This window comes from Lissotriton helveticus, chromosome 3_1, assembly GCF_964261635.1.
Source record: "Lissotriton helveticus chromosome 3_1, aLisHel1.1, whole genome shotgun sequence".
In the NCBI taxonomy this organism is placed as follows: domain Eukaryota; kingdom Metazoa; phylum Chordata; class Amphibia; order Caudata; family Salamandridae; genus Lissotriton; species Lissotriton helveticus.
This window is the reverse complement of record NC_136061.1, coordinates 1,750,533,484-1,750,558,014: the sequence shown is the minus strand read 5'-3', so window position 1 is coordinate 1,750,558,014 and position 24,531 is coordinate 1,750,533,484. Positions and strand designations below refer to the sequence as shown.

General features: G+C 46.4%; 1 protein-coding gene across 6 annotated transcripts in view; it reads left to right on the top strand.

The window, feature by feature from the left end:
• LOC144823747 (protein 4.1-like) overlaps nucleotides 1-24,531 on the top strand; it is a 960,864-nt gene that overhangs the window by 536,549 nt on the left and 399,784 nt on the right. For all 6 annotated transcript variants that reach the window (XM_078682548.1, XM_078682547.1, XM_078682545.1 and 3 more), the window contains exon 6: nucleotides 6,156-6,228. In XM_078682548.1, coding sequence (XP_078538674.1) covers nucleotides 6,156-6,228 — 73 coding nt within the window. The remainder of the gene's footprint in view (nucleotides 1-6,155; nucleotides 6,229-24,531) is intronic.

Here is a 24,531-nt window from a genome sequence, read left to right as displayed (position 1 = left end):
CAAGTCTTGCTTCCACATATTCCACAAACGAAGCCTGAAAGTCTCAAGGGTGGAAGATGAGAATTTTAAGTAAGATTCTCCGCTTCCTCCCTAGAAACCTGCAGACTTTGTTGGTTGCTGCCCACTTGTTAAACTGTAATTGCCTCTATTTGGGCTTCTTGTCACTCTTAAACAAGTACTAAACCTTGCAGTGAGACTAGTTAAAAATGTCCACAAATTTAGTTGTATCTTCCAAGTCTTGTGAGAACTGTACTGATTAGCAGTGGAGCAGAGTGCAGTTTGGGTGTCTTCATGGACCAACAAAGCCTTGCATGACTGGGAAAATCTGACCACAACGAGGTTCTAAAGCCATATGCTCCTGCTTTTATTGCTGCACTTTTGAAAATCTGCATTTACAAAACACTACACACATGAGCAAAGCACATATAGGAAGCCTTCCTTCAGTTCCTCGTCCCTGGACTGTGAAATTACTTCCCTTCAAACTGAGAGCCCAGTTAAACCAATTTGTGGTGTTGTAAGATGTTGAAATGGTTTCTTCTTTGCTGACCTCTATGACACACTTCGTCTTGTTTTCCTGTTATCTTTTTTTTATTGTTATGATGATCTCGTGTTTTGTATTGCTGTGTGGCATGTATTGTCATATTTTCACTTGCTTGCCTGTGGCAGAAGACGGTTTATAGCCATGAAGTCTTTAGTCAGCTCGGCACACTACAAATAAAGAGATTACAGGAAAGGCAGCAAAACATGACCTCTTCATCTCTTCCTGAATCCCTTTCACTTGTACCAAGCTGTCGATATCCTGGAGTCCAAAATTGATAGATCTATATCCAAGCCACTAAAATGTGAAAAGTAATTTGTTTTGTGATTTTAAAGATTGACAGGCCCAGCAAAGGAGTAGGAAGCTGAGGTCTCTTTAAATTGTTGTGGAGATATAGCTGAATGGCAGCGGGTTGACTGCTGCACGAGGGGACGATCTTGCATATCAGTTCATTGGCCTGTAGTACTAGTGTTGGATCTTTTTCAATTGAAGATTTTTATTTTTACAAATAAAAAACAAAACAATGAAACATGGTGCATTGCCATCTTAAGAATTATGGGGCCCTGGGCAAGAAATATTTGGGGGCACCCTGTTTGTAACACTTTTGAATTTACTACCCTTTTCAGCTAATTCAAATCCTCCTGATATGATCTAAAATTGAATTTTACTTTACACTTTCAGAAACAGGGATGCGCAAAAGCAAGCTACCAGGTGTGTGTCAACCAAATAGTAAAGATTGCTCAAACAATGTATTTTCTGCAGTTGGATAAACTTTGTTTTTTTGGCAATAGTATTTCTTTAATGGAGTTTTGTGTCTAACCTGTCTGTTTCTCCCTCTATGAGAAAGACCTGGCAAAGGTGACTTGGTGGATGTTTTGTAGGCTGGTGTATAATAAAGACTTATCCACATACATACAGAGATGCACCAAGCAGAGCGAAAAAGTGATGAGATGAAGAGAGGCAAAATGTGAAATTGAATATAGGAAGACAAGTCAGTTAGAGAGTAGTGAGGCAAAGAGAAAGGCAAAAGCTATAGGGGAGGAAAAGAAAAAATGTGGAGAGAAAAGAGGTGAAATGGAAAGGTAAGTGAAGTAGATGGCTAAGGTTACATTGGAGGTTGAAGTTTTTGTGTTGTTGGCTTATTTTGCCCATTTTTAAAATGATGCTTCTATGATAGTAAATATATTATTCAGACAGGCCAGGTAGCTAGACATATAAGGAGGTGAGGTAGAGAGACTGGTAAAATAGAGGATGAGGTACAGAGATGAAAGGCAGAATAAAGAGAGGAGGTTTAATAAATAGATAAAAAGGTGGGTGTCTAGAAAATGTGTGGTTGAAAGAAAATGAGACTTGATGTAGCAAATTGTTGTCTTAATTTGTGAGGTTGTTAGTGAGAGAGAAAGAGGTGGGATCGAAAGATGAGGCAGCAGAATGAAATCTGAGTCTGATAGAAAAATGGACGAGAGAGAGAGAGAGAGAGATATAAAGATAGGCGTGAGACCGGTAGAGATAGGTGAGGTTTGGAGAGAAGCAGGGAAACATTGAGAGGTGAGGTGCGGAGAGATGGGTTTGAGAAAGAAGTGAAGTAGATGGGAGAATACAGAGAGGCAAGGTTGAAACACAGCAGTGGGGAGGAGGTAGGAGATAGAGCGGTTTATAGTGCCACGTTGATCAATTCTGCAATTGCATCCAAGACTGTCTGGCTATTTTCAAATGTACTAATACTCTCAGGTATTTATAGTTTGCCAGCCATTCAAATCTCGACTACAGCTTTCATGGTACCTTTGGGGGGTGGAGGACCTCACTGTTGTTCCAGTTGCTCTTGTAGCCTGAGTACAAGGAAAAGTTGGAATCCGGGGCTTTTAGTTCTGGTATGACGGTCCTGGGGACTCCCAATATAAGGATGATGTCATCAGCATAAAGTAAGAGCTTAGAGAAATCTGCAGCACTGGCAACTCCTGTTTGCAATATGTCTAATAGCAACTGCAAGAAAGTCTAAGACTAAATTGAAAAGGAGAAGGCAAAGGAGAATTCATTGTCTCGTTCCTCTGTTGATGGGGAAAGTGTCATAGAAAGTCTCCACAGTCAATCTGAGCTGACCCCCCTGCATTGCTACCTATTTAAAGACGAAGTTGTCACCTAAGCATAGAGTCCAAATACAGTACCCTTATTCGACCTGGTGAAAAGCCTTTTCAGTATCCAGTAAGAATGTAACAGTCTCTTCTGTGTCAGTCTTCTCTTGCCAGAGGATGTTGGAGAGGAGTCTCATATGGTTTCTACCTGTATGACCAGGCAGAAAAACGGCTTGGGAGTCTTGTATGAGACTAGGGATAACCTTCCTTAGATGGTTTGCCAGTATCTTTGCTAATATGTTCATTTTGGAATTGATGTTAGGAACTGAGCTTGTAACTGGAACATAGATCTGTGGTTCTCTACCTGGTTTGGGTTTGAGGTTTAGTATCACTTTGTTGAACTCTGTGAAGCCTACTGGTCTGGTTGCTCTTTATTCACACAATTCATCAATGTCTCGCTCTATGCTTGCACCCTCTGGGCTCTGTCCTCTTCGCCCAACTTGCCCATCTTACTGTGCTCTATTCTGAAGCTGTGAGTGGAGGAATCCCTCCTTCACTAGTGGTAAATCATGGGGAAAGATCATGGGGTTTACCTAATTGTACTAAAGTTCTTTGAACCAAATGCTTATTGACTTACTGGTGAATAGTGCTTATTGTACAGATATTCATGCAGTCATCCGTTCCCCCACACCACAGAGTCAGCTCTCACTCAATGTTCCCGGATTAACTCAATACTAGAAAAGGTGGAAGGCACCATCTTATCTAGTCATGCATAAAAGTCCTTGACATAGCCTTTGTACAGGAAACGCATCTTATGTCAACCAAATCCGTAAAGCTCAAAAGGCAGTGGGTGGGTGGGTAGTAGTAGTAGTAGTAGTAGTAGTAGTAGTAGGCCTGCTGTCACTGCTTGGACGCCTTCAACTCCAATATCAACCTAGGAGATGCAGAATAGTGACACTGTTCCTAAAATACATGGATAGGCCCATTAAGGCAATGTGTTTGCTTATTACTATGATCATAGTGGCCCCCATTTATGCAACCTAATGCTTCTAGAGTTTTCACCGAGTTCGGCTCCTCTAAGGTGATATTTGTTGGAGGTTGAAAAATTTGATGTAGATCTGTGTCTTGACAGGTCTGGCACTACTGGCAGATAAAATGCTAAAGTCAAGGTGCAGCTTCGTCACATTATGAAGACCCATGTTCTCCATGGCACCGGGTGCACCCACAAGCAAAGAAAAAAACATTCCAGTCTTTCATGCACTTAAAATCGGACAAAGAACTTGTGTGTCACCGTCCACAGTTTTAGCAATTTCAGTGTGCTAGAATATTTTTGGCAGCCATATTTATGTATTAGTATTTGTAGAGCACCAGCCCACCTAGTGCACTATACTGGCATATGATATAAGATGATGTACATCATTTGGGTATTTTATACATTTGAATTCTGCAGTGACATTACATTACACAGTTGCACTATATTCGCATAATTTTACAATTTCAAAAATTGGGAGACCAGGTGATTTAAGCTATTGTTCCTATCTTACAATGGGGCTTCAGTTGGGATCCACAGACGTCAAAAGGTTAAGAATCGCTGCTCCCTAGACCACATCTCAACCCCCCTCCCCAAACCTTTGTCATCATTACCTCTTCAAGATACCTTCAGTGGGTTGTAGTTGGTACTGAGAATCTTCAGGTGCACGGCTCCTGGAGCAACTAATGTGCTGATCTGGACAATGGGTGATTAAGGTCCAATTAAGATAGTTAGCAGTGTCTTGACTACTACCTATATTAAACCTTGCAAAGAAGTTGGAATTATGGCATTTGCCATCACACTAGCTGTGTCTTTTGGAAGCCAGTTTCTATGATCTTCAGGGCATTGAGTTCAAATAATCCTGTTGGTATACACAGATTTTACAGACAAATGCAGTTGTCCTCATTGAAGCAATATTCTGGCCTTCTACTAATACCTTAATGCCGATTGATGATAAGGCTGATATAGTATGAGCTGTTCTTAGAGTGGAAAAGAATTTACAAGAACATCAGATTTTGTAACCTTAAGCTCAAAATCTGTTCTGTGATAAGAGAACAGCAGCATCTTGTTTGGTCTGCCTCAGAAATCAAGTTCTCAGAGGAAAATAGTCACATTTCCATTACTTTGGCTGCTTAACAAACTACTCCGAAAGGGCATTGTTGGACAACCAAAATGGACGTAAATATATTCAAACTCCAAACAATCTGGCTTATTGCACTGCAGTCGTTCAAATTTGTTTGTTCAGAATCTGTAGAGCATGTGGCTGCCCCAGACAGTGCCTTCCAGGGCTGCGATTCCAAACCCCAGGAGTAAAAAAATGGTAGAAGATTAGAATATCAAGACGTTCAGGTGTTTTTCTAAAAACTGCTTCAGGTGAAGCCTGGAAGAGATAGAGCAGACGGCTCTTTCAAAGTTTTGGGTCCAGAAATGTAAAAGATCTTACAAAGATAGTACTGATGTACAACATTACCATCATGGTGTATATGTACAAAAAACTAAAAAGCTTGAATCCCTGTGCAGCCTCAGGAGTCACCGATACAATACTTTATGCACTGCTTATTATTCTACTTTAAACTATGTAAATGTTTGAAACATCCAATGATTGATGGACAACATGTTTCATACCATTTGCCACATACCACAGTTACCATATATTCTGAATTCACATTAGATCCGCCCTGGTGAGGTGTAACAATTATTGGGCACACTTGTTCTTTTGTAAGCTGCAGACAGCCACCAAGGACTAGATCTTTAGTCCTGCCATGTCATTGACTAAGCCATGGCTTCCAAAATGTGTTGAGCAAACTATTGCATTAGATGTGTATGCTTTAATGTTTTTCTATACTAAGGTAACGAGGTTCCCCATCCTGACAACTTGTAATAAATTGTGAATTGGTGAAAAGCGATCTTCCATAGAGAATTCTAATTACAGGTAAGTAAAAGTGTTGTAAAATGGTGTACCCCTTTGTAACCAACCAGGTTAATAAAGCCTACCAACTATTACCTACTGTCGACTTGGTCAGTGAGATACAGGACATGAGCACTTGACCTCTTCATATTTCTGGCTCCTCCTGCTGAAATTACGTTGCTGCATTTGACATGAAATCTTTCACCTCAAGTTCAGAAGATCGTTAATAATTTACCTTGTCTTCTTGACATTTGGGTAATCATATGCCCTTTCTTGATACAAGGCCTCTCTGTGTAATACGTACGAACGGGATTGAGTCCTCACCATGCATCTTATGACTGAGGAAATGTCTGTGCTGTCATCCTGGTGAGTATAGCTTTATGGCAGGTTGTCTCTAGGAGCTGTTGATAGCAGCAGGAAGATCAACTGGTTCCTCACTTCTGTTTTTCCATAGGTGTACATAACACCCTGCTCCCTCTTACTTGCCTCCATACCGCAAGGCGGTCATGTACAAAAAACCCAAATAAAGTGAAGAAAAAAATGCATTTTGCTTTTCAGATTTTCATCTTTATTTTCATGCATTCACTTTATTTTTCTTTTAAACAGGCCCTTGGAATTTCACGTTCAATGTGAAATTTTATCCACCTGACCCAGCCCAGCTCACCGAAGATATAACCAGGTACAAATTAGGGTTGCTGTCTACTAAATAAATCATTTGGGAATTGAGATTTTTAACTTGATGAATCTGTGGGGATTGAAAATATTATCAAAGTTACTTGTGTGTTGTAAGTGGTGTCTACAAGCTAAGATACCCTTCACCAATATGGGTTTAGTTGTTACTATTGATTGGAGTGCTGATTTAACCTTCTGATTCTCACATCCACAGCCTGCTGCTACTTCTGACATGGTAGGGATGTAACTTGCCCCAAGTGTTTGATGTAAGGAGGTCGCCCTAAGATCTTGGTGTGAATCAGAATAAGCTAGCTCTGTAGAGCTGACTTTGCAAGACATAGATGACATTGGAAGTACAACCCTTGCTTCTAGTGATGCAGCCATCTCGTATAAGGAACTTTTTCCTCTGTCATGTCAAACAAGATAGTTGGCTTGCACGCTTTTGAAAGTATTTCACGCGCAGCTCCAGTTATCTTTTTTTAGTCGTAAGCTGTTAATTGCCCAGCCCACGCTCTAAATCCTTCGGAGCTTTTTGTAAAATATACATGTAGAACATACTTTTCTGTTTAGAAAGTTGTCTTTTTTAAATAAATTGTTTGTTTTTCTCTCCAAATTTGTTCAACACTCCATAACGTAAGAGAATTAAAAAAAAGAATGTTTGCATTTTGTGTATTGTAGTTACATATCTGTATTCCGAGACTTTCTTAAGAACCCTTAAATAACAACCCTCGTGCCTACCACCCTCTTAGCTTGACAGGGTGGATTGAGATCACTTGCGTATACACACACACACCTGCAAATTAATCTTCTCTTAACTTTTGTGCACAATCTTCCTACTACTGAGGGCCCGGTAGAGAATGGCTATGCACACTGCCTCATGTGGCCTCAAATGGCAAATGTGTATGCTCTAGATCAGTTCTTCCAAAACCTTTTAGAACCACAAACCAGTTTTTAGAACAACAAACGCTTGTGACCCACATAGACATGAACAAGAGACGGGTGATTTTTTAAATGTAACTATAAAGCATTGTGTGGTAGTGCAAAGTCTTTTTGAGACAGCACATCTTTCATTGGAATGGCCACTAAATTTACTGACATACTGTTTTACTGATAAAACTATATACACACAAATGATAATGTGTGGAAATACGGTTTCAATGAATATCATTTGTGCATCACCAAGTAAAGTGTCTTAATTTGTTTTGATACTATTAAAATCTTTGTTTCCATCTCACTTCAGAATTACAAGAAAGTGCTTCATTTTTCCTTTCCTAACGTCTGAATGAGTACACTTCATTTACAGGTGTTTTTGTTGTGTAGTACAAAAGAGCACACCGTACAGCCTTTCCTTTTACACTCCCTGTACCCCATCAAGATTGTCACATAATTCACCTCACTTATTTTTTTTGAACTACAAAATGAGAGGAACTGACATACAGCATTGCCTCTGGTGCATCTTCTGACCTCATGGACCTGTTGAACCCCCTGTTGAACTTCCACTGGTAGGCTTTTCCCTTGTGGCGACTGACCGTGGTCAGACTCAGCCTGCTCCTGGCTTTGCCTCCAGTCCTCTGCTGTAGCTCCTGCCATCTGCTTGTCCATCAATACTGCCTCCAGAGGATCTAGAACCAGTTTTGGCGCCAGCCCCAGATTTGGATCGTCTACCTGTGACTTATTGCAACATAACTAAAATATCAAGATGGGTAGGAGGACTTCTCTCCGGTTCCTCTGTCTATCAGTACTTCCAGAGGATGAAGGCTCTTTGAATAGACGCAGATTCTATTCAAGACCTTTATCCAGTAAAGCATCTTGTTGAGGAGAAGTGGCAGATCATTCAACCCCATAGTACAACAATACTGGTTTGTACCTTCACTTACAAAATGCCACTAATTTAGATACTTCCCCTGAATCCATTCTTGATTTTTCCCTTGCAGTCTCCTTTGGAAAAAACCTCAGGTGGCTGAACTTATTCTGCAAGAAAGAAAAGCTGGTGATGACCCTTGTATGGGTTCGGCAAGGATTGGATGGTGTCCCTGGACTTTCAGGACAATGCTTTCATGAGCCTGTCCTGTAGCCTCTCTTTCTTAATTTTGCTGGAAGATCAGACCATTTTCAATGTACTTTCCCGCCTTTCATTGGCCCCTTTAAGTGTGTATAAAGTGGTGGTTGGTGGATACATGTATTCCTACAACTTGATGACTGGCTGTTGAAAGTGGATACACTTCCGTTAGTTTCGGACCACCTGCAGAAAACAGTGTGGTTGCTGCCCAACCTTTGATTTTCCTTCAAAGAGTCCAAGTCTCATCTTCAAGCCTCAGAGTCTGCCCTATTTATGGGTCATCCTGGACATGGCTACCTTGAAGGCTTAAACTCCCCTGCAGCTAGATAATTCAGGCTTTAACACATAGTTTCTGACTATTATCATGGCATTTCAGATGAGAACCATTGTTACAGCTTTAACATGTCTGAGGCTGCTTTGCCTTCTGGTGTCTGTCACCCCAGACGCCTCAGTGATGCTAGGTGCATCATCTTTTGGCTGATGAGATCACTTGAACAGTGTGGAGATAAGTGGCATTTGGTATCAGATGGAACATCTTCAGAGGTTATGTGACATCCAGCTTGCCCTCAAGACCTTTCTGCCATCATCATGGGGAGGTGGATTCAGGTGTGGTTAAACAACATAACCACCATGTAGAATTGCAACAAACAGGGCAACATGCGTACTCTCTGTAAGCAATACTGTCTTGCTACTAGCCAGCTCTTCAACTGATCTCCCTGGCTGTCGGCCATCTGGCAGGATCCCTCAACGTCAGAGCAGATAAACTCCGCAGGTATGATCCTGCCAATCCAAGTGGTTTGTACTTGTAGGTTACAATGGTCATCTTTATCCGGTGGACTGCAGCCTTGATTGACCTTTTTGCCTCTACTGAAAAGGTTCTGTGCCCAACAATTTGCACTCCAGAGAGTCCCTATTTGTGGGGAGGGTCTCTGGGAGGCATGCTCCTGTCTTCTGATTTCCATTTTGCCTCTCACACTTCAGATTCTGAAAAGTTAGGTGGGACCGGGCCTAGCTCCTTCTGGCTTAAAGGGTCTGGTACGCCTATCTCCTGACCCTGAACATATGCCTTCCACTTCAGCTTTCTCTTTGAGAGGGTCTTTTGTCCCAGCAGCAAGGAAGAGGTTTATACATTCACAATCTACACCACCATGTGCTAAAATGTAGGAAAACCTACTAAGAGGTTTAAACCTTACTGCAGAAGTGTCTTTCTGCCTGCCACCCTTCCACCAAGTCTGTATGTTCAGGGATTTTAGGTAAATTTGCCACCTGGTGTGAGAAGCAGGTAATACTCTACAAGTTAAACTTTCTGATGTTATTTAGTTTGTATGGTCTTTGGCCTTGTAAGGTCTGTCTGTTGGCACTGCTAAAAGAAATGTTGGAGGCATGTGTCGCTTTAGATACACATTCTTTGCATAATCCTGCCATCTAGTGTTGGTTCTGGATGTGTGTAAGTTGTTTTTCTTCGAAGAAGTCTTTCGAATCACGAGGTAGAGTGACCCCTCCTCTTGGTGATAATGCACATGGGCATAAACTCTTTTGTTAGATTGTTTTCTTTCCGCGTCTGGTTCGGATGTGTGGGCCTACGCTCCGGTGCGACGCAGTCACGGTGCTCTTTTCGGTTTGTGCAACACTATTTCCCTCGTTGGTATTGTTTCAATTGCGTTTTCTATTAGGCGTATTGAGGAATATATCTAAATCGCTCGTCGAGTTGCTTTGACTGCGGCCCCTACAGGGCCTTTCTTCAGTCTCCATTAAGTTCTTCAGGCAATGCTTTGCTGGTGATGTAACAGATTACCTTCCATTACTGCCCTCGCTGCCACACGAAGGATCCCCGGATCAACTTACAGAAGGTCTTCAGTCTGTGTTTATCGCAAGAACACCGAGAGGTAGATTGCGCTACATACAGCTCCTACCGATTCAAGAAAACTCTTTGAGCCCTTTCAAGCATGTTGGCTCCAAATGTTGTTGAGGAGCATTGAGGATGCTGCAGACATCTTTGGTTATGCAGATATCGGGAAATAGGAAGAACACTGTTCTGGCTGTTTTGCCAAGATAACTTGGCTAGTTTAAATTTTTTCTTTAAAAAATCCAATTGTTAAAATAAAATTGTCACTACAGTCAGGGCATAAATATATCCAGTAGTGGGTACAACATTTCCAACATAAAATTAAATTTGAACGAAAGTCTCCTACTAAATATAACACTATTGAATCCAAAAACAGCAGCAGGAACTTCAAAGGAAATGTTTTTATCTCTTCTTACTGCTACCAATGTCACAGACTCTGTCAAGAACTCACACAAATTGGGCAATTGGAGCGAGGCCAGAATCCAAGAGAACTGTACTCTGAAACATGAGGATGGACACAGACTCCAAACTGTAGCCAGGTCAGCTAGGAAGCACAGTTTCCAGTTACTACCAATGGCAATCCATAATGTGCAGTAGTGGGGGGGTGGGGGGTGGGGGGTGGGGGAGGGGCACACACGCATTCTCTTCCACAAAAGCACACATACACTCCTACACATCGATTTAAAAGAGCACACAAGTACACATAAACACGCATGCACCTGTTCATAGCATGCACATATGCACACATGCATTCATCAAGGACTTACCAGCCATGTTGGTCACATCGGATTGCGAAAGGGAGACGCATAAAGGCCTCAATTTCAGGAGGCTTTTGGGAGGTAAGGGACTACTGTAAGATCCAGCTGCCTTCTCTCATTGGCTGACCATGTCATGGGTCAGCAATGAGAGGAGGACCTTCCCTACATCCTCACAAAGTTTGATGAGGTCAATGAGATTTGCTGATCGCACCCCACACTGTGATAAGGCATCATTTATAGACCGTCAGCCCTGGGTTCTTCAGGGCTTAAAACTGAAGCACATAGTTCTGAGTCTATCAATGATGCTGCCACTCATCATGAGTGAGAAGTTTTCAAAAGACTGCCCAGCTGATTGGGTCACTTCCCTCAGGCTGTGAATTCTTCATCCCGGCAAAGCTTGGCTTAGGCTGCAACACACCTGCACTTTTAAAACGCCTGGTTGCCCGACACTGACATGGTGAATGTGAGGCTGACCCAAGCTTACATAGCCTGAAGCTTTACAAAAAGATGGGGGCGGGGCAGAGGGAGAGACTCTGCCCTTAATTACAGGCCGCTTGCGGGTTCCATACTATTTGTAAAGGAAGAGACGACCGGAACTAGACAGCTTCTGTAATGTGCACCCCTTTTTAGGTCTCGGCCTAGCGTACAGTGCGTAGCAGTGTTGTGCAGCCAAGATTTTATGTTCCCTAGAGTGGGGCTTGAACCCCCCCCTCTTCTCCATTGGCTGGCTTCCTAAACGGAGGCCAGCCATTGGAGGAGAGGGGCGTCACTTCGTTCAAGCCCCGTCTTTTTAGGATTGAGGGGTGTGTTTTTTCGTTTCTTTCTGTTTACTTTCTCTCCTCTTCCCATTGGCTGGAATTTAACATTCCAGCCAATGGGAAGAGGAGAGAACAAAAACACGCCCCTCAATCCCAAAAAATGATGCTGGTTTCTCCGAGGCATTCCTGCTACGCCTCGGAGAAACATGGTGGTGACTCTCCTCAGAGAGTCAGAAACAATAACAAAGACATTGGAGGAGGTGGCGTCGCACTGGGCTCCGGGACTAGAATGTATCGCTCCATCTTCACCACCGATGAGAGGACAAGCAGGCCGGTGCGTAAGACGGCCTGGGGTGCGTCAACCTTGCAGGAACCTTAGCCCGAACAATAACACCAGAGCTGCCTGGGAGATCGAGGCTTCGGTGGTTTGGTAGAGGAAAGGCTGTTGTGGGGGGGGTGAATGGGCCCCAGATCTGAGCAGCGCTGCCGTCGACCTCTTCGGTCCCCGGAGCAGCCAGGCTCTTGCGAGGAGGAAGAGGATGGTGTGAGTGGACCCGGCGCCCGGAGAGAAGTGTGAAGGGAAGAAACCGCGGGTGAGTGCGGGGCTCTCTGGTGGTGAGGGAGGTGGAGAGCGATGGAGGGGTGAGTGGCTCTCGGGGTGCGGGGGCAATGATGGGCGAATGCAGACAGAAAGGCGTGTGGGGGCTCTGAAAGTGTAAGAGGATGGAGCCGTACTGCTCCGGGTCTGCAGAGCCGGACAATGTGAAATGCATTGAACAGTTCTTTGAGGAGTTGCTCAGTGTGGGTACGTGAGGCATCTTGGGGGTGTTTTTTGGGAGTTTGTGTTCTGCGGAGGCTGCCTGAGGGGGTCTCCAGCCTCCTGGTGTCATGCTTTGCGGCTTCAGCTCCTCCTTGTCCAGCAGCGAGTTACAAGCACCATTGATGCTTCCTGATTCTGTGGAGACTGCATTGGACCTGAGTCCTGTGATGCATAGCGGCTCACTGTGTACAGGAGTGACAGGTTGTGGCCGTCATCAGGGACCCGTGTCTGTTCCTCACCAGGGCGGATTAGCTACAGGACAGCAGGCGCCCCCCTCCCCGACCAGAGCTGCACCCAGGCGCCTCCTGCCACTGCCAGCGCCCTGCGCTGTCCGTATTCGGTCCAGAGTCTAAGTTGACCTCAGCCCCCTCCAGCTTCCACCCCATGCAGTGTGGTGCGGGTGAATCTCCTGGCAGAGGGTGTGCGAAGGACCCCCTCAAGGATGCTTGTGCTCCAGTGGACGTGATGGCTTCTTGTGTGCACTCACTCGCCCGCGGCCAGGTCCTGCCCGAGAGGTCCGCGGCCAGGTCCTGTGCAGCGGCCGATCCTTCCGGCAAGCACTCCGAGGCCCCTTCGGTGTCCTGCTCAGGCTAAAGCGAACGGCGACCGCGTGCTTACCCCCCTCTCCTGTCCCCTGGCTGTGCTTGCTCTCCTGCCCCTTGGCTGTGCTTGCTCTCCTGCCCCTTGGCTGTGCTTGCTCTCCTGCCCCTTGGCTGTGCTTGCTCTCCTGCCCCATCGCTGTGCTTGCTCTCCTGCCCCCTGGCTGTGCTTGCTCTCCTGCCCCCTGGCCGTGCTTGCTCTCCTGCCCCCTGGCTGTGCTTGCTCTCCTGCCCCCTGGCTGTGCTTGCTCTCCTGCCCCCTGGCTGTGCTTGCTCCCCTGCCCCCTGACTGTGCTTGCTCCCCTGCCCCCTGACTGTGCTTGCTCCCCTGCCTCCTGGCTGTGCTTGCTCCCCTGCCTCCTGGCTGTGCTTGCTCCCCTGCCCCCTGGCTGTGCTTGCTCCCCTGCCCCCTGGCTGTGCTTGCTCCCCTGCCCCCTGGCTGTGCTTGCTCCCCTGCCCCCTGGCTGTGCTTGCTCCCCTGCCCCCTGGCTGTGCTTGCTCCCCTGCCCCCTGGCTGTGCTTGCTCCCCTGCCCCCTGGCTGTGCTTGCTCCCCTGCCCGTGCTTGCTCCCCTGCCCCCTGGCTGTGCTTGCTCCCCTGCCCCCTGGCTGTGCTTGCTCCCCTGCCCCCTGGCTGTGCTTGCTCCCCTGCCCCCTGGCTGTGCTTGCTCCCCTGCCCCCTGGCTGTGCTTGCTCTCCTGCCCCCTGGCTGTGCTTGCTCTCCTGCCCCCTGGCTGTGCTTGCTCTCCTGTGTGTGTGTGTGGCTCTGTGTGGCTCTGTGTGTGTGTATGCGTGTGTGTGTGTGCGTGTGCGTGTGCGTGTGTGTGTGTGTGTGTGTGTGTGTGTGTGTGTGTGTGTGCGTGTTTTCTTCTTGCTTCTGTTCCCTGGCTGTGCTCGTGTTTGTTGCCTCTGTTCCCTGGCTGTGCTCGTATTTTCTTCTTGCCTCTGTTCCCTGGCTGTGCTTGTGTTTGTTGCCTCTGTTCCCTGGCTGTGCTCGTGTTTGTTGCCTCTGTTCCCTGGCTGTGCTCGTCTTTTCTTGCCTCTGTTCCCTGGCTGTGCGCGTGTTTTCTTCATGCCTCTGTCCCCTGGCTGTGCGCGTGTTTTCTTCATGCCTCTGTTCCCTGGCTGTGCTTGTGTTCTCTTCTTGCCTCTGTTCCCTGGGACGTTACCGAGCAGAGATGGGCGTGTGGCTGACCTAGACTCAGGGATGTCTGTGTGTGTGGCTCTGTGTGTGTGTGTGGCTCTGTGTGTGTTTGTGGCTCTGTGTGTGTGGCTGTGTGTGTGGCTGTGTGTGTGTGTGTGGCTCTGTGTGTGTGGCTTTCTGTGTGTGTGTGTGGCTCTGTGTCCGCTAATATTCTCTACTACTCTCTTATGCTCACCTATTGCCATTGTAAATGCCAATACCATTTATTTATGTTTAAAGAGAAAAATTAAAAAAATGCCATTTGCAATGCCAATAGCTCTAACTTTAACAAAGCCGAGGCCATTACATTGTAAATGCTTGTTTCATTCTGTCAGACACGGTGCTTGAATTATCAAATACTGCACTTTTTTAGGTCAAGCCTTGACAGAGCATTCACTGTCTCTTCGAGACATGCTGTATTAAATCTGTGGGCTTACAGCCCTCCTATTGCCTTTTTATTTGTCCCTTTGATTGTCGTTCAAAAAGGCTTGCTTGCTAGTGGTTAATCCTTCCTCTTTGTCCCTCAAGTTTGTGTTTGGTTTCCTCCCACAGAGCACCGCCCACTTACTGTTAACATTACGTTTCTGTGTTTGTGCTCAATTGGGCACTGTTACTTCTTTAATTTCTGCTAGTGTCATTGTTTGCACATCTTCGGTGGTTCTGCTTTGGCACTAGTCACGTAATCTCCCCGTCTCGGTCAAATAACGAGATGAAATGTCAGATACTGTTTTCGAAATCTCCTCTCAAATTTTCTCTGACTTTGAAGTGCAAGTATTTCCCCCAAACCGCTTCACTGCTTGTTGCTTTAGCGATCCTCAATCACTGGACCTTTATCAACCTAACCTTGCAGCACAGGGCATGGCTTGGGCAACTCCTGTTGTATTTTCTCTGGCTCTTGTTTATATAATGTGACCTTGAGTGATCCAAAGGTGTTGGATCGCTTTACATGAGCGCTAGTTACATTACAAGATGTCAGATTGATTTTAGGGGGTATTTTTTACAGAGCACAAATTCGACTGACCCAAAGGTATTGAATCGCTTTACAAAAGCGTCAGTTACATTACACAAGGTCAGGTTGATTTTAGTTTTTTAGGTGCGCAGAGATTGTGATGCCAATGTCACCCCGTTTATTCACTATTTCCCCTCTACCTGACAAATGGGAGCAGCATTCCTCCCTCCCACCTCCTCTCTTGTCTTTGAATGCCCACCCCGCTGCCTGTCCCTGCCATCATCCTTCTCTCAGAGCTCTAATTTCAAAGTTCATTCATGGCAGCTCACCAGGGGCTCTGAAACATTTTTTTTATAATGTAAACTCTAACAACCGAGGTTGAAGGGCTTTACATGAGCGCTAGTTATATTACACAAGGTCAGATCAATTTCTGGAAGCATTTTTATAGAGCGTGAACTCGAATGACCCAAAGGTATTGGAGCGCTTTACGAAAGCGCTGGTTACATTACACAAGGTCGGGTTAATTGTTTTTTTAGGTGTGCTGAGATTAAGTGACGCATGGTAGCATTTTGTTGTTGCTATGTCCAGTGCTCCTAATCCCAGGGGGCTGTGACAGAGGGCAAAGCGTGCTTGGTGAAGAGAGGCCTGGGGGTGGTCGGGTTGTGTTGTCTCTGCCATTGGAAAGTATTTCCTGCTTTTTTCATAGGCTGTTCAGTACTCTAGTGATGCAGTCGCACGCATCTCTGGCTCTGACTCTGGGCAATAGCTTGCTTAATCTTCCAGACGACCCCAGCGCCTAGAGACCCTTGCGGGTGATTGTGCGCTTTACAAATGTGGATTTATAATGTTTTAGTGCTGTTGATTTTCATGGAGGCCCTTGTTTTTCTTCTGTGCGGTAAAAAGCCTTGGATATGTCCATAAATGTTTCCTGAGGCAAGCATGTATTCCCGAATCACACTACACGACCCAGTGTGTAAAAATGGTATACCTCTTCAATCCCTGACGTCACAGACCAGGGGTAATGTGCTACATGGCTAAACACTTATAAAGTCTCAAAGGCGATACCTATTGGCTTTGCCAATACTTGTTTGTTATTGTGCAGTCATAAGAACCAGTGCTCTTTCCTCCGTACATGAGGTGAGCTGTGAGGATTTGTGAAGGACCATAGTTCTTGAAAATCTAGACACGAGCATTGACAAAGCTGATTTATTCCCTAGCATATCCCTTGTTCTCCCATTCACTTTTGTGCTACTCCAGAAAGTATACCTCTTATACAAGGCCTTTTCTCTTAGCCTATATTCACTTCATATCAGTCAAGCAGTGAGCATGAACTTGAGAAGCTTGATCCCATGAATGTTCCTGTGCTTCATAACACTTACAATCAATCATATACTATAATGTTTCTTATGAGAGTCCATAATGGTTCTGCTTTTAATATTCATGTTCTGACTCAATCAGTATTGGGTCTGGCATCGGACTCAGTGTAATTCCTGCGTATACGTCTTTCATTAAGAAAACTAGAAAGACTAGATGAATCAATACGATGCGGCCAAAACCTATTTAACTGCAACTGGATTAGTGCGTTGAGTATTCTAACTTGCCCAACATTCAATATATCAGTTTCTTTTATCATGTAAGTGCAGATATTTAGAAGATAGCCATACTAGAAATCTGAAGAAAAGTCTTGGGATTGTAATCAGCATGTTTATCGAGGTATTTTGCATAATATATATTATGTACTTTCAAGCCCTTATTTATAATCTTGCAAACACTCAACCCTGTCCTCAACAGAAGAATTAATGCTGGCAGGCAGTGTAATGCAAGACATTCTTTGATGTATACCATATATATATTATACCAAGCATCGGCAAAGCCAATAGGTCTCACCTATGCAAGAGCTAGTGTCCGGGTGGTGTAGAACAGAGTGGACTGGCATTGAAAAGAGTAGATTGGTGCAAAGTGGAGTAGTGTAGGAGAATGGAATGATGTAGAGTGTTGTAGAGCCGAGTGGTGTAAAGTGGAGAGGCATAGAGTGGAATAATGGAGTGGAGCAGAGTGGATTATTTTGTCATAGAATAGAGTGATGTAAAGTGGCATAGAGGGAGTTGAGTAGAGTGTCATAGAGTGGAGTAGAGTGGAGTTGAACAGAGTTGAGTAGAGTTTAATGGAGTAGTGTCATAGAATGTAGTGTCGTAGAGTGGCCTTTAGTGAAGTGACGTAAAGTACAGTGCTACAGAGTAGAATGGTGTAGAGCACTGGTTTTGAGTAAAGTGGTGTAGACTGCATTGGCGAAGTGTACAGTGACGTAGAGTGGTGCAGGGTAGCCTGCAGTGGCGTAGAGTTGAACGGCATAGAGTGGAGAAGAGTGGTGTAGAGCGCAGTAGTATGGAGTGCAGTGGCGCAGAGTAGATTGTTTTAGAATAGAATAGAGTGAAGTGGTGTGGAGTGGTGATGGGTAGAGTGCAGAGGTGTAGAGTAGTGTGGAGTGCAGCTGTGCGGAAAAGATTACAGTGGCATGGAGTGCACTGGTGTAAAGAGCAATAGAGTGGCATAGAGTAGAGTGGTGCAGAGTAGTTTGCAGTGGCATAGAGTGCAGTGTTGCAGAGTAGAGGGATATTGAGCTCAGTGACGGAGATTGCAGTCTTGCAGAGTAGAGTGTGGTAAAGTGCAGTGGCGCAGAGTTAATTACTCTGCTACCCAGCAGAGGGATTGAACGCCTCCCAAAACAATAGTGCAATTAACAGTGCTTGACCCAGTTTCTGGGGAAAAAAGAGTGAGTGCAGAGGAAATCTTCATCTATTAATTATATTGCGATACTGCAATAGGGTTTGGAGAATTCGGGCTCGCTGGAACAAAGGAGGACCAGACCTCTGGTACTAGCCCAGGGCAGGTTCACCTTTGAAGTATTGGTGGGATGGGATTAGCCAGCAGTGTCATGAAGTGGCAGAACTGAGGACCTCAAGGGAGTTCTTTCCACAGACAACTTGACGTTGCCATACTGGTTTGTCCCTGTCTCCTGTGCAGGAGAGTTGGGACAGGGATGAAGTGAAGATGTGGCATCCTGGGTTTGGCCAGGGGTGCCTGTGCTCTAGAACTGCTCATCCCCACTTAAAATGAAGAGCCAGGTAAGAAAACCCTGGACCTGGGAGCAACAGACTGAAAGAACACCCAGGTAGACGTAGGAGCCACCTGATGCCCCGCAAGAATTGAATAAGGACCTTGGCTGCAGCTTTATCCCTCATAACGAGGATGGGTCTTCTCTGGGCAAATGGCACTTGGCCCCCTTGTGTCTCCTGAGGAATAGTTTGAGGAAAAGATCTGCTGGGTGATCCAGGAGGGCTCCCACAAGACATCTGTGGATTAGCCCTTGACTCCCCTGCACCTCCGGTTGCGCTTCAAGAAGTCAGGAGACTCTAGGGCATGGTGAGGGCGGCAGGCAGAATGTTTTGCTAGCTGGTTGAAGAGGGGATGCTCAAGGTGCCTGCGCCTGCAGGAGAAGAGCACTTGAGCCAGGCAGCTGGCCAGTCTGTCACAGGGAAGCCAGCAAATTCAGCTCCCAATGCAAAGTTTTTGCCCTGGGCATCCTCCAGAGCCCAATACAACAATCAGTAGCAATAATGTATCTTTATTCGATTTTATAAAAACCATAAAAGCACATTAACGTATAAAAATAATTTACGAATATCCAATTGCCATTCAGAAAATTAATTGAGTCCCAGCACTTAAGTATATCACATACGATACATTTACAATAGTCCATTACCCATTCAGATTTTGTTGGCTTGGCAGTTTGGGCTGGACTGCTCCCATTAGGAACAAGGTCAACACTGATTTGCATATGGCTGGGTCTGAACTGGGGTGGCGAAGTGAGCTAAAGAACAATGATGGATTCAAGCCAGATCTGTGACTGGGGGTGAGTGTTTGAAACGTTTCAGTGGTCCATCCATCATCTCCTTGCGTTGGCTATTGAGGTTATGGGTTACAGGATGCACTAGGAGTGTAATGTGATATGGGGCATTACCAAAGGTATTTCCACCTATGTGATATACATATTTGTAATTTAATGCATAGTATTTATTGGTATATGCGTGTTAGTATTTTATCTTTTTCAAATATAAAGCACAGACTGGATAGTGATTCAGTGAGTGTTGTTCCATACCAATGAATTGGATTACTAGCCTACACTACCTCCCATGAGTAGGCCTTGGGCTGCTCTACTTTGCAGAGAGTCAAATGCTGCAGTTTGCTAATTAATTCCCAATATAACGTCTATTGCAGACTTATTACCTGTGAAGGAATCTCATCCATTGCAACTAATAACCTAGTGTCTTATAATATTTTATATCTAATGGTCACTGATGCTACAACAACTGACTGAGTTGGTATTTTTATTTTTAAACTTATTACCGACTGATCACTGTTCACCTTGTATGTTTATATTTGCTAATTGTCAGCATTTTGCAGAGACTAATGATGACATACATGAATATATTTTGTAATTCTCATGCTATTGTATATGTTTCAAGTAGCTAATTGCTGTTGAAAGGTTGCTTCTGTTTTATTCACAAATTATCAATGAATCAATGCCACCAGGGCACTGTTCTATATTCCCATATATTATACTCCGTCTTTTATTTAGGCTTATTTAAATGTACAGCTTCCATGGGGTTGCAAGCACCCTCTGCAATGCCGTTTCAGGGATGATTAACCAATACCTGTGGGGGAGAGTTTACGTTTACCGGTGATCTTCTGACGGGCTGCAAACAATATTTCTGCTACATAGGACAAAGACGTCCATCCCTCTAATATGATTATAAGTGTTGTCTTTGATTCCACCAAGCTTGTAGTGTCCAGGTACTGTCATGAAATTGCTCTTAGAAATAGCCTGATTGCGTTTCATTCCTCAAAACACAAATTCCCAGCTAAAAATTCTCAACCTTTTGTTTACTAGTTCTGTTTTCTTGGCCAATGTACAGAGGAGATACATTGCATGAAAAACAAGGCAGAATCATTCAATTGTGTAGTTTTAGAGGAGGGAAAGATATTTTTCAAGTTATATTTCCAGCAGAACTATTGTTGGTACGATCTATGCCACAGGGTTTGTCCCCTCAACGATCATGCCATGTTGTATACCTATGCATTTTGGAGAGAGATACAATATCACAAGCAACAAGTGGGTGCTGACTATTGTGAGGAATGGCGACTCACTTTGTGTCAAGGCACTCAAACCAACTTCAACGTAACCTTTAGTTGAACTGCCTTGGGAAACTACCTTCTTACTGAAGAAGCAAGCAGTAGAACAAATATGTCCCCTTCAGAAGAAGGGCGTAAAGAGTAAATTGAGACCTGTTTAGAGGCATTCACTTGTCTCTAAAAGATTTCCTACTGTCTCTAGTAACAGTTTTATTTCATGTAGACAATAGCATCACATTGCAATATCTGAAAAAATAGGAAGGTACCAGATCCGGACCTTGATCTCTGGGGTCATAGAAGATTTGGATGTGGCTACTTCCCAGGAACCTGGCATAAAGGCAGTTCATCTTCCAGAGTGTTAGAAATGGGGTCTCTAATTGGCAATGGCTTGCACCCTGTCCAAGTAAGGACCCTGGCTCTAGTCAGGCTAATGAGAATTTGCCGAGCTTTAGTGCTGGTAAGTTCCAATTCTATTAAGGACTCGGAGGCGAGGATTATGCCTTCCTTTCTTCACTTCAACAGCAGCAAGAAAACATACAAAAAACTACTTTTCCCATGAACACCAGGGAAAAAACAGGAACTTGAAACATAAGTCCTTCTTTAGTGTCTGCGCTCCGGCAGCACCCATAATGCATTGCGGCTCCTTCCTCTTCCTCTTCCTCTTTCTTCGCGCGACGCCCATGTTCTGGGAGACTCACGCATCCTGTTTTGGACCATCATTCCCTGCAAGAAACCTCAGTCAGACACCGATCGTCTCGAGAATAGTAAGGTACGTAACACTGAATGCATACAGATCAAAAGCATTACCAACAATTGAATTCCCGTGAACAGGTTACTTACATTCAGTACGGGGAGGGTCCACTTCGAGGAAGTCATTGGGAGGGATAATCCTCGCCTCCGAGTCCTTAATAGAATTGGAACTTACCAGCACTAAAGCTAGGCAAATTCTCATTCTATGGCAGGACCGGAGGCTTCGGATTATGCCAGTTCAAAGCTTGTCGACAACCAGCCGAGCCACTTCTGTTACTGGCTTAAAATAGAACCTCTTGAACGTGGAATCCGTGGACCAATCCGCAGCTCTCATCAGGTCCTTCAACCTAGCTCCTAGGGCAAAAGCCTTCGAGGCCATAGCGCCACGCGCTGAGTGAGCACCGAATTTTTTCGTATCAATCCCCGCCTCCTGCATAACCCAACGCACCCATCTGGCGATTGTTGGGGAAGAAACAGCCTTGTACGGTTTCCGTAGGGCAATAAGAAGTTGCCTCTCACCCGGAGGGCGAGTATCATCAGTCATATCCTCATATGCACGGAGGCACTGCACTACACACAGCTTGGGGGAATCCGGGAAGGCCGGATAAGAAATAAGGGTTTTAGTTCTCCTGCTCACTGTAAAGGACACACCCTCCGGGGAAAACACCCGGGCTGTAACATCAAGTGCTCGCACATCCGAGACTCTCCTGCAGGAAATCAAGCATAGCAGCATAGCTAACTTAGCCGTAAGCTCTTTGCGAGACAAAAACCTGTTTGGCTGCCAAGAAAGAAATAAGTTCAGAACCCTGTTCACGTCCCATAGGACGCAATACCGCGGCTCAGGCGGCAGCGAGAGGCGAATCCCCCTCAGCAGTCTGCAGACCAACGGATGCTCACCAATCGGGGAACCCTGAACCAGGTCGTGTCCCGCCGAGATGGCTGAGCGGAAGGTATTGATAGACCTGTAGGCTAAACCTTCCTCCGCCAAGGAGGCCAAGAAATTAAGGACATGGACTACATCCGCCCCCAGGGGATTGAAACTCCGTCGCAGACACCAGCGACGCCACCTATGCCACGCTGAACGGTATCTCCTGGTGGTGCTGTCCGCCCAGGCCTTAGAGAGTAGATCCTCTGCCTTTCCCGAAAGGCCTGGGAGAGACCAGCAACGCCGGAGATCCGCCATGCCATCAGTCTCAACGAGCCCTCCTGAACTAGCCGGTGGGGATTCCCGTCCGGATTCAGGAGAATGTGAGGAGAGTGGGGGAGTAGGATTGGAGAATCCCAGGAAAGTTCCAGAAGAACTGGAAACCACACTTGAGACCTCCACCATGGCGTGATCATCACGACTTGCGCTGACTGACGGCCCAGCAACGCTGACACTCGTGTTATCATTGAGAACGGGGGGAACGCATAACCCTGCTCTCCCGACCAGTCCTGGAGGAACGCATCGGTCGCCTCCGCCGACGGGTCCGGGCGCCAACTGAAATACCTCGGCAACTGGTGGTCCAGTCGCAAGGCGAACAAGTCCACCGAAAACGGACCCCAACGGTCCATGAGCTGGGAAAACACCCGTGTGTCCAGCTTCCATACGCTGGCATCTAGGAGGTGCCGGGAGTGCCAGTCGGCCACCTCGTTCTGATGGCCCGGCAAATACTCCGACGTGACCGAGTCCTGATGGTCTAGGCAGAAGTGCCAAAAGTCCCGCGCGAGATCCGCCAAAATCTTGGATCTGGTCCCACCCAGATGGTTGATATAGCGGACCGCGGACACGTTGTCCATCCGTAGAAGGACACACGACTGGACCCGGTCCTTGGTCCAACACTGTACCGCGAAGGAACCTGCCAGCAACTCCAAACAGTTGATATGCAATGACTGCTCGAGGGCAGACCAGGCGCCGCCCGTGGAGAATTCTCCGCACCTGGCACCCCAGCCTGATCGACTGGCGTCCGACTCTATCACTACGTCTGGGGCGGAGCCAAATATCGCACGACCATTCCAGGCCTCCATGTGCGTCAGCCACCATCGCATTTCGTCCCTCACTTCGTCCGACAGCGGAATTAACTGCGAGTACGTCAGACCTTTCCTGAGGTGATACGCTTTCAACCGCTGCATGGCCCGGTAGTGAAGCGGGCCCGGGAAGATGGCCTGAATCGAAGACGACAACAGGCCCACTACCCGTGCCAGATGACGCAACGATATCAGAGGCTTCGCCAGGGTCTGGCGCAATTCGTGTCGAATCTTCGACATCTTCCGCGCAGGAACACTCAACGAGGCTGAAACCGAGTCGATGCTGAACCCGAAAAAGGTTGCGCACTGAGCCGGGACTAGGAGAGACTTCTTCTCGTTGATAACGAATCCTAGACCCTGCAGTAAGTCCACCGCGAACTGCAGCTGGGACGTTAAGCGCTTCGGACACTGGTCCATGAAGAGCATATCGTCCAAGTACACTATCATTCGGACACCGCGCACCCGCAAGGCTTCCACTGCCGGGCGCAGCACCTTTGTGAAACACCACGGCGCTGAGGAGAGCCCGAAGGGCAGCGTGGTGAACTCGTAGACCTGCCCGTCCCACCTGAACTGCAGGAAGCGACGGTGTGGAGGGAAAATCGGGACCGCCAGATAGGCGTCTTTTAAGTCGAGCCTGGCCATCCAGTCGGACGGGCGCAGCACATCCCTCAGGAGGTGGATTCCCTCCATTTTGAAGTGGCGGTAGACCAGCCACTCGTTGAACTCCTTTAGATTGATAACCGGACGGCGGCCTCCATCGACCTTGTCGACCAAAAAGATGTTGCTGAGGAAGGCGTCCGGGTGCTCGCACGTGCAGCAAATCGCCCCTTTGTGAAGGAGGGCGGAAACCTCGTCGCGCACCAATTCTGCATCGCGCGGAGAGAACGTAATGGGATGAGGACGCTGGGGCTGCCGCGGACGGCCATGGAACTCCAACTGGAAGCCCTGAACCGTCTGTAGTACCCAGGCGTCCTTGGTAAGGGAAAGCCATGCTGGGAGAAACTGCGCCAGGCGCCCCCCTACCCGCAAACTCGCAGAGGGTAGTACACTCACCTCGTCCACCCTGTTGCTGACCTCGGTAGACCCCACGGCCCCGGAACTTCTGACCTCTCGTGGGGTAAAAATTATTGAAGCGGGAGCTGTGTTCTTGACCATGCCGGCGTCCAGAGCCTTGCCCTCTGTCGGAGGGGTTGCCTCGACCGAACGAGCGGCCCCTGCCTCGTCCGACCCCATCAAAAACCCGAGGGGCAAAAACTTTCTTGATATTGGATTGGGCCCTGTCCAAGGACGTAAACGTAGCCACAAATTTTCCGAGCTCCTTAATAAAAGGATCCCCGAACAAACCGCCTTGCGCCACCGCGCCAGCCTCCGAAGAGGCGAGGTCACCCAA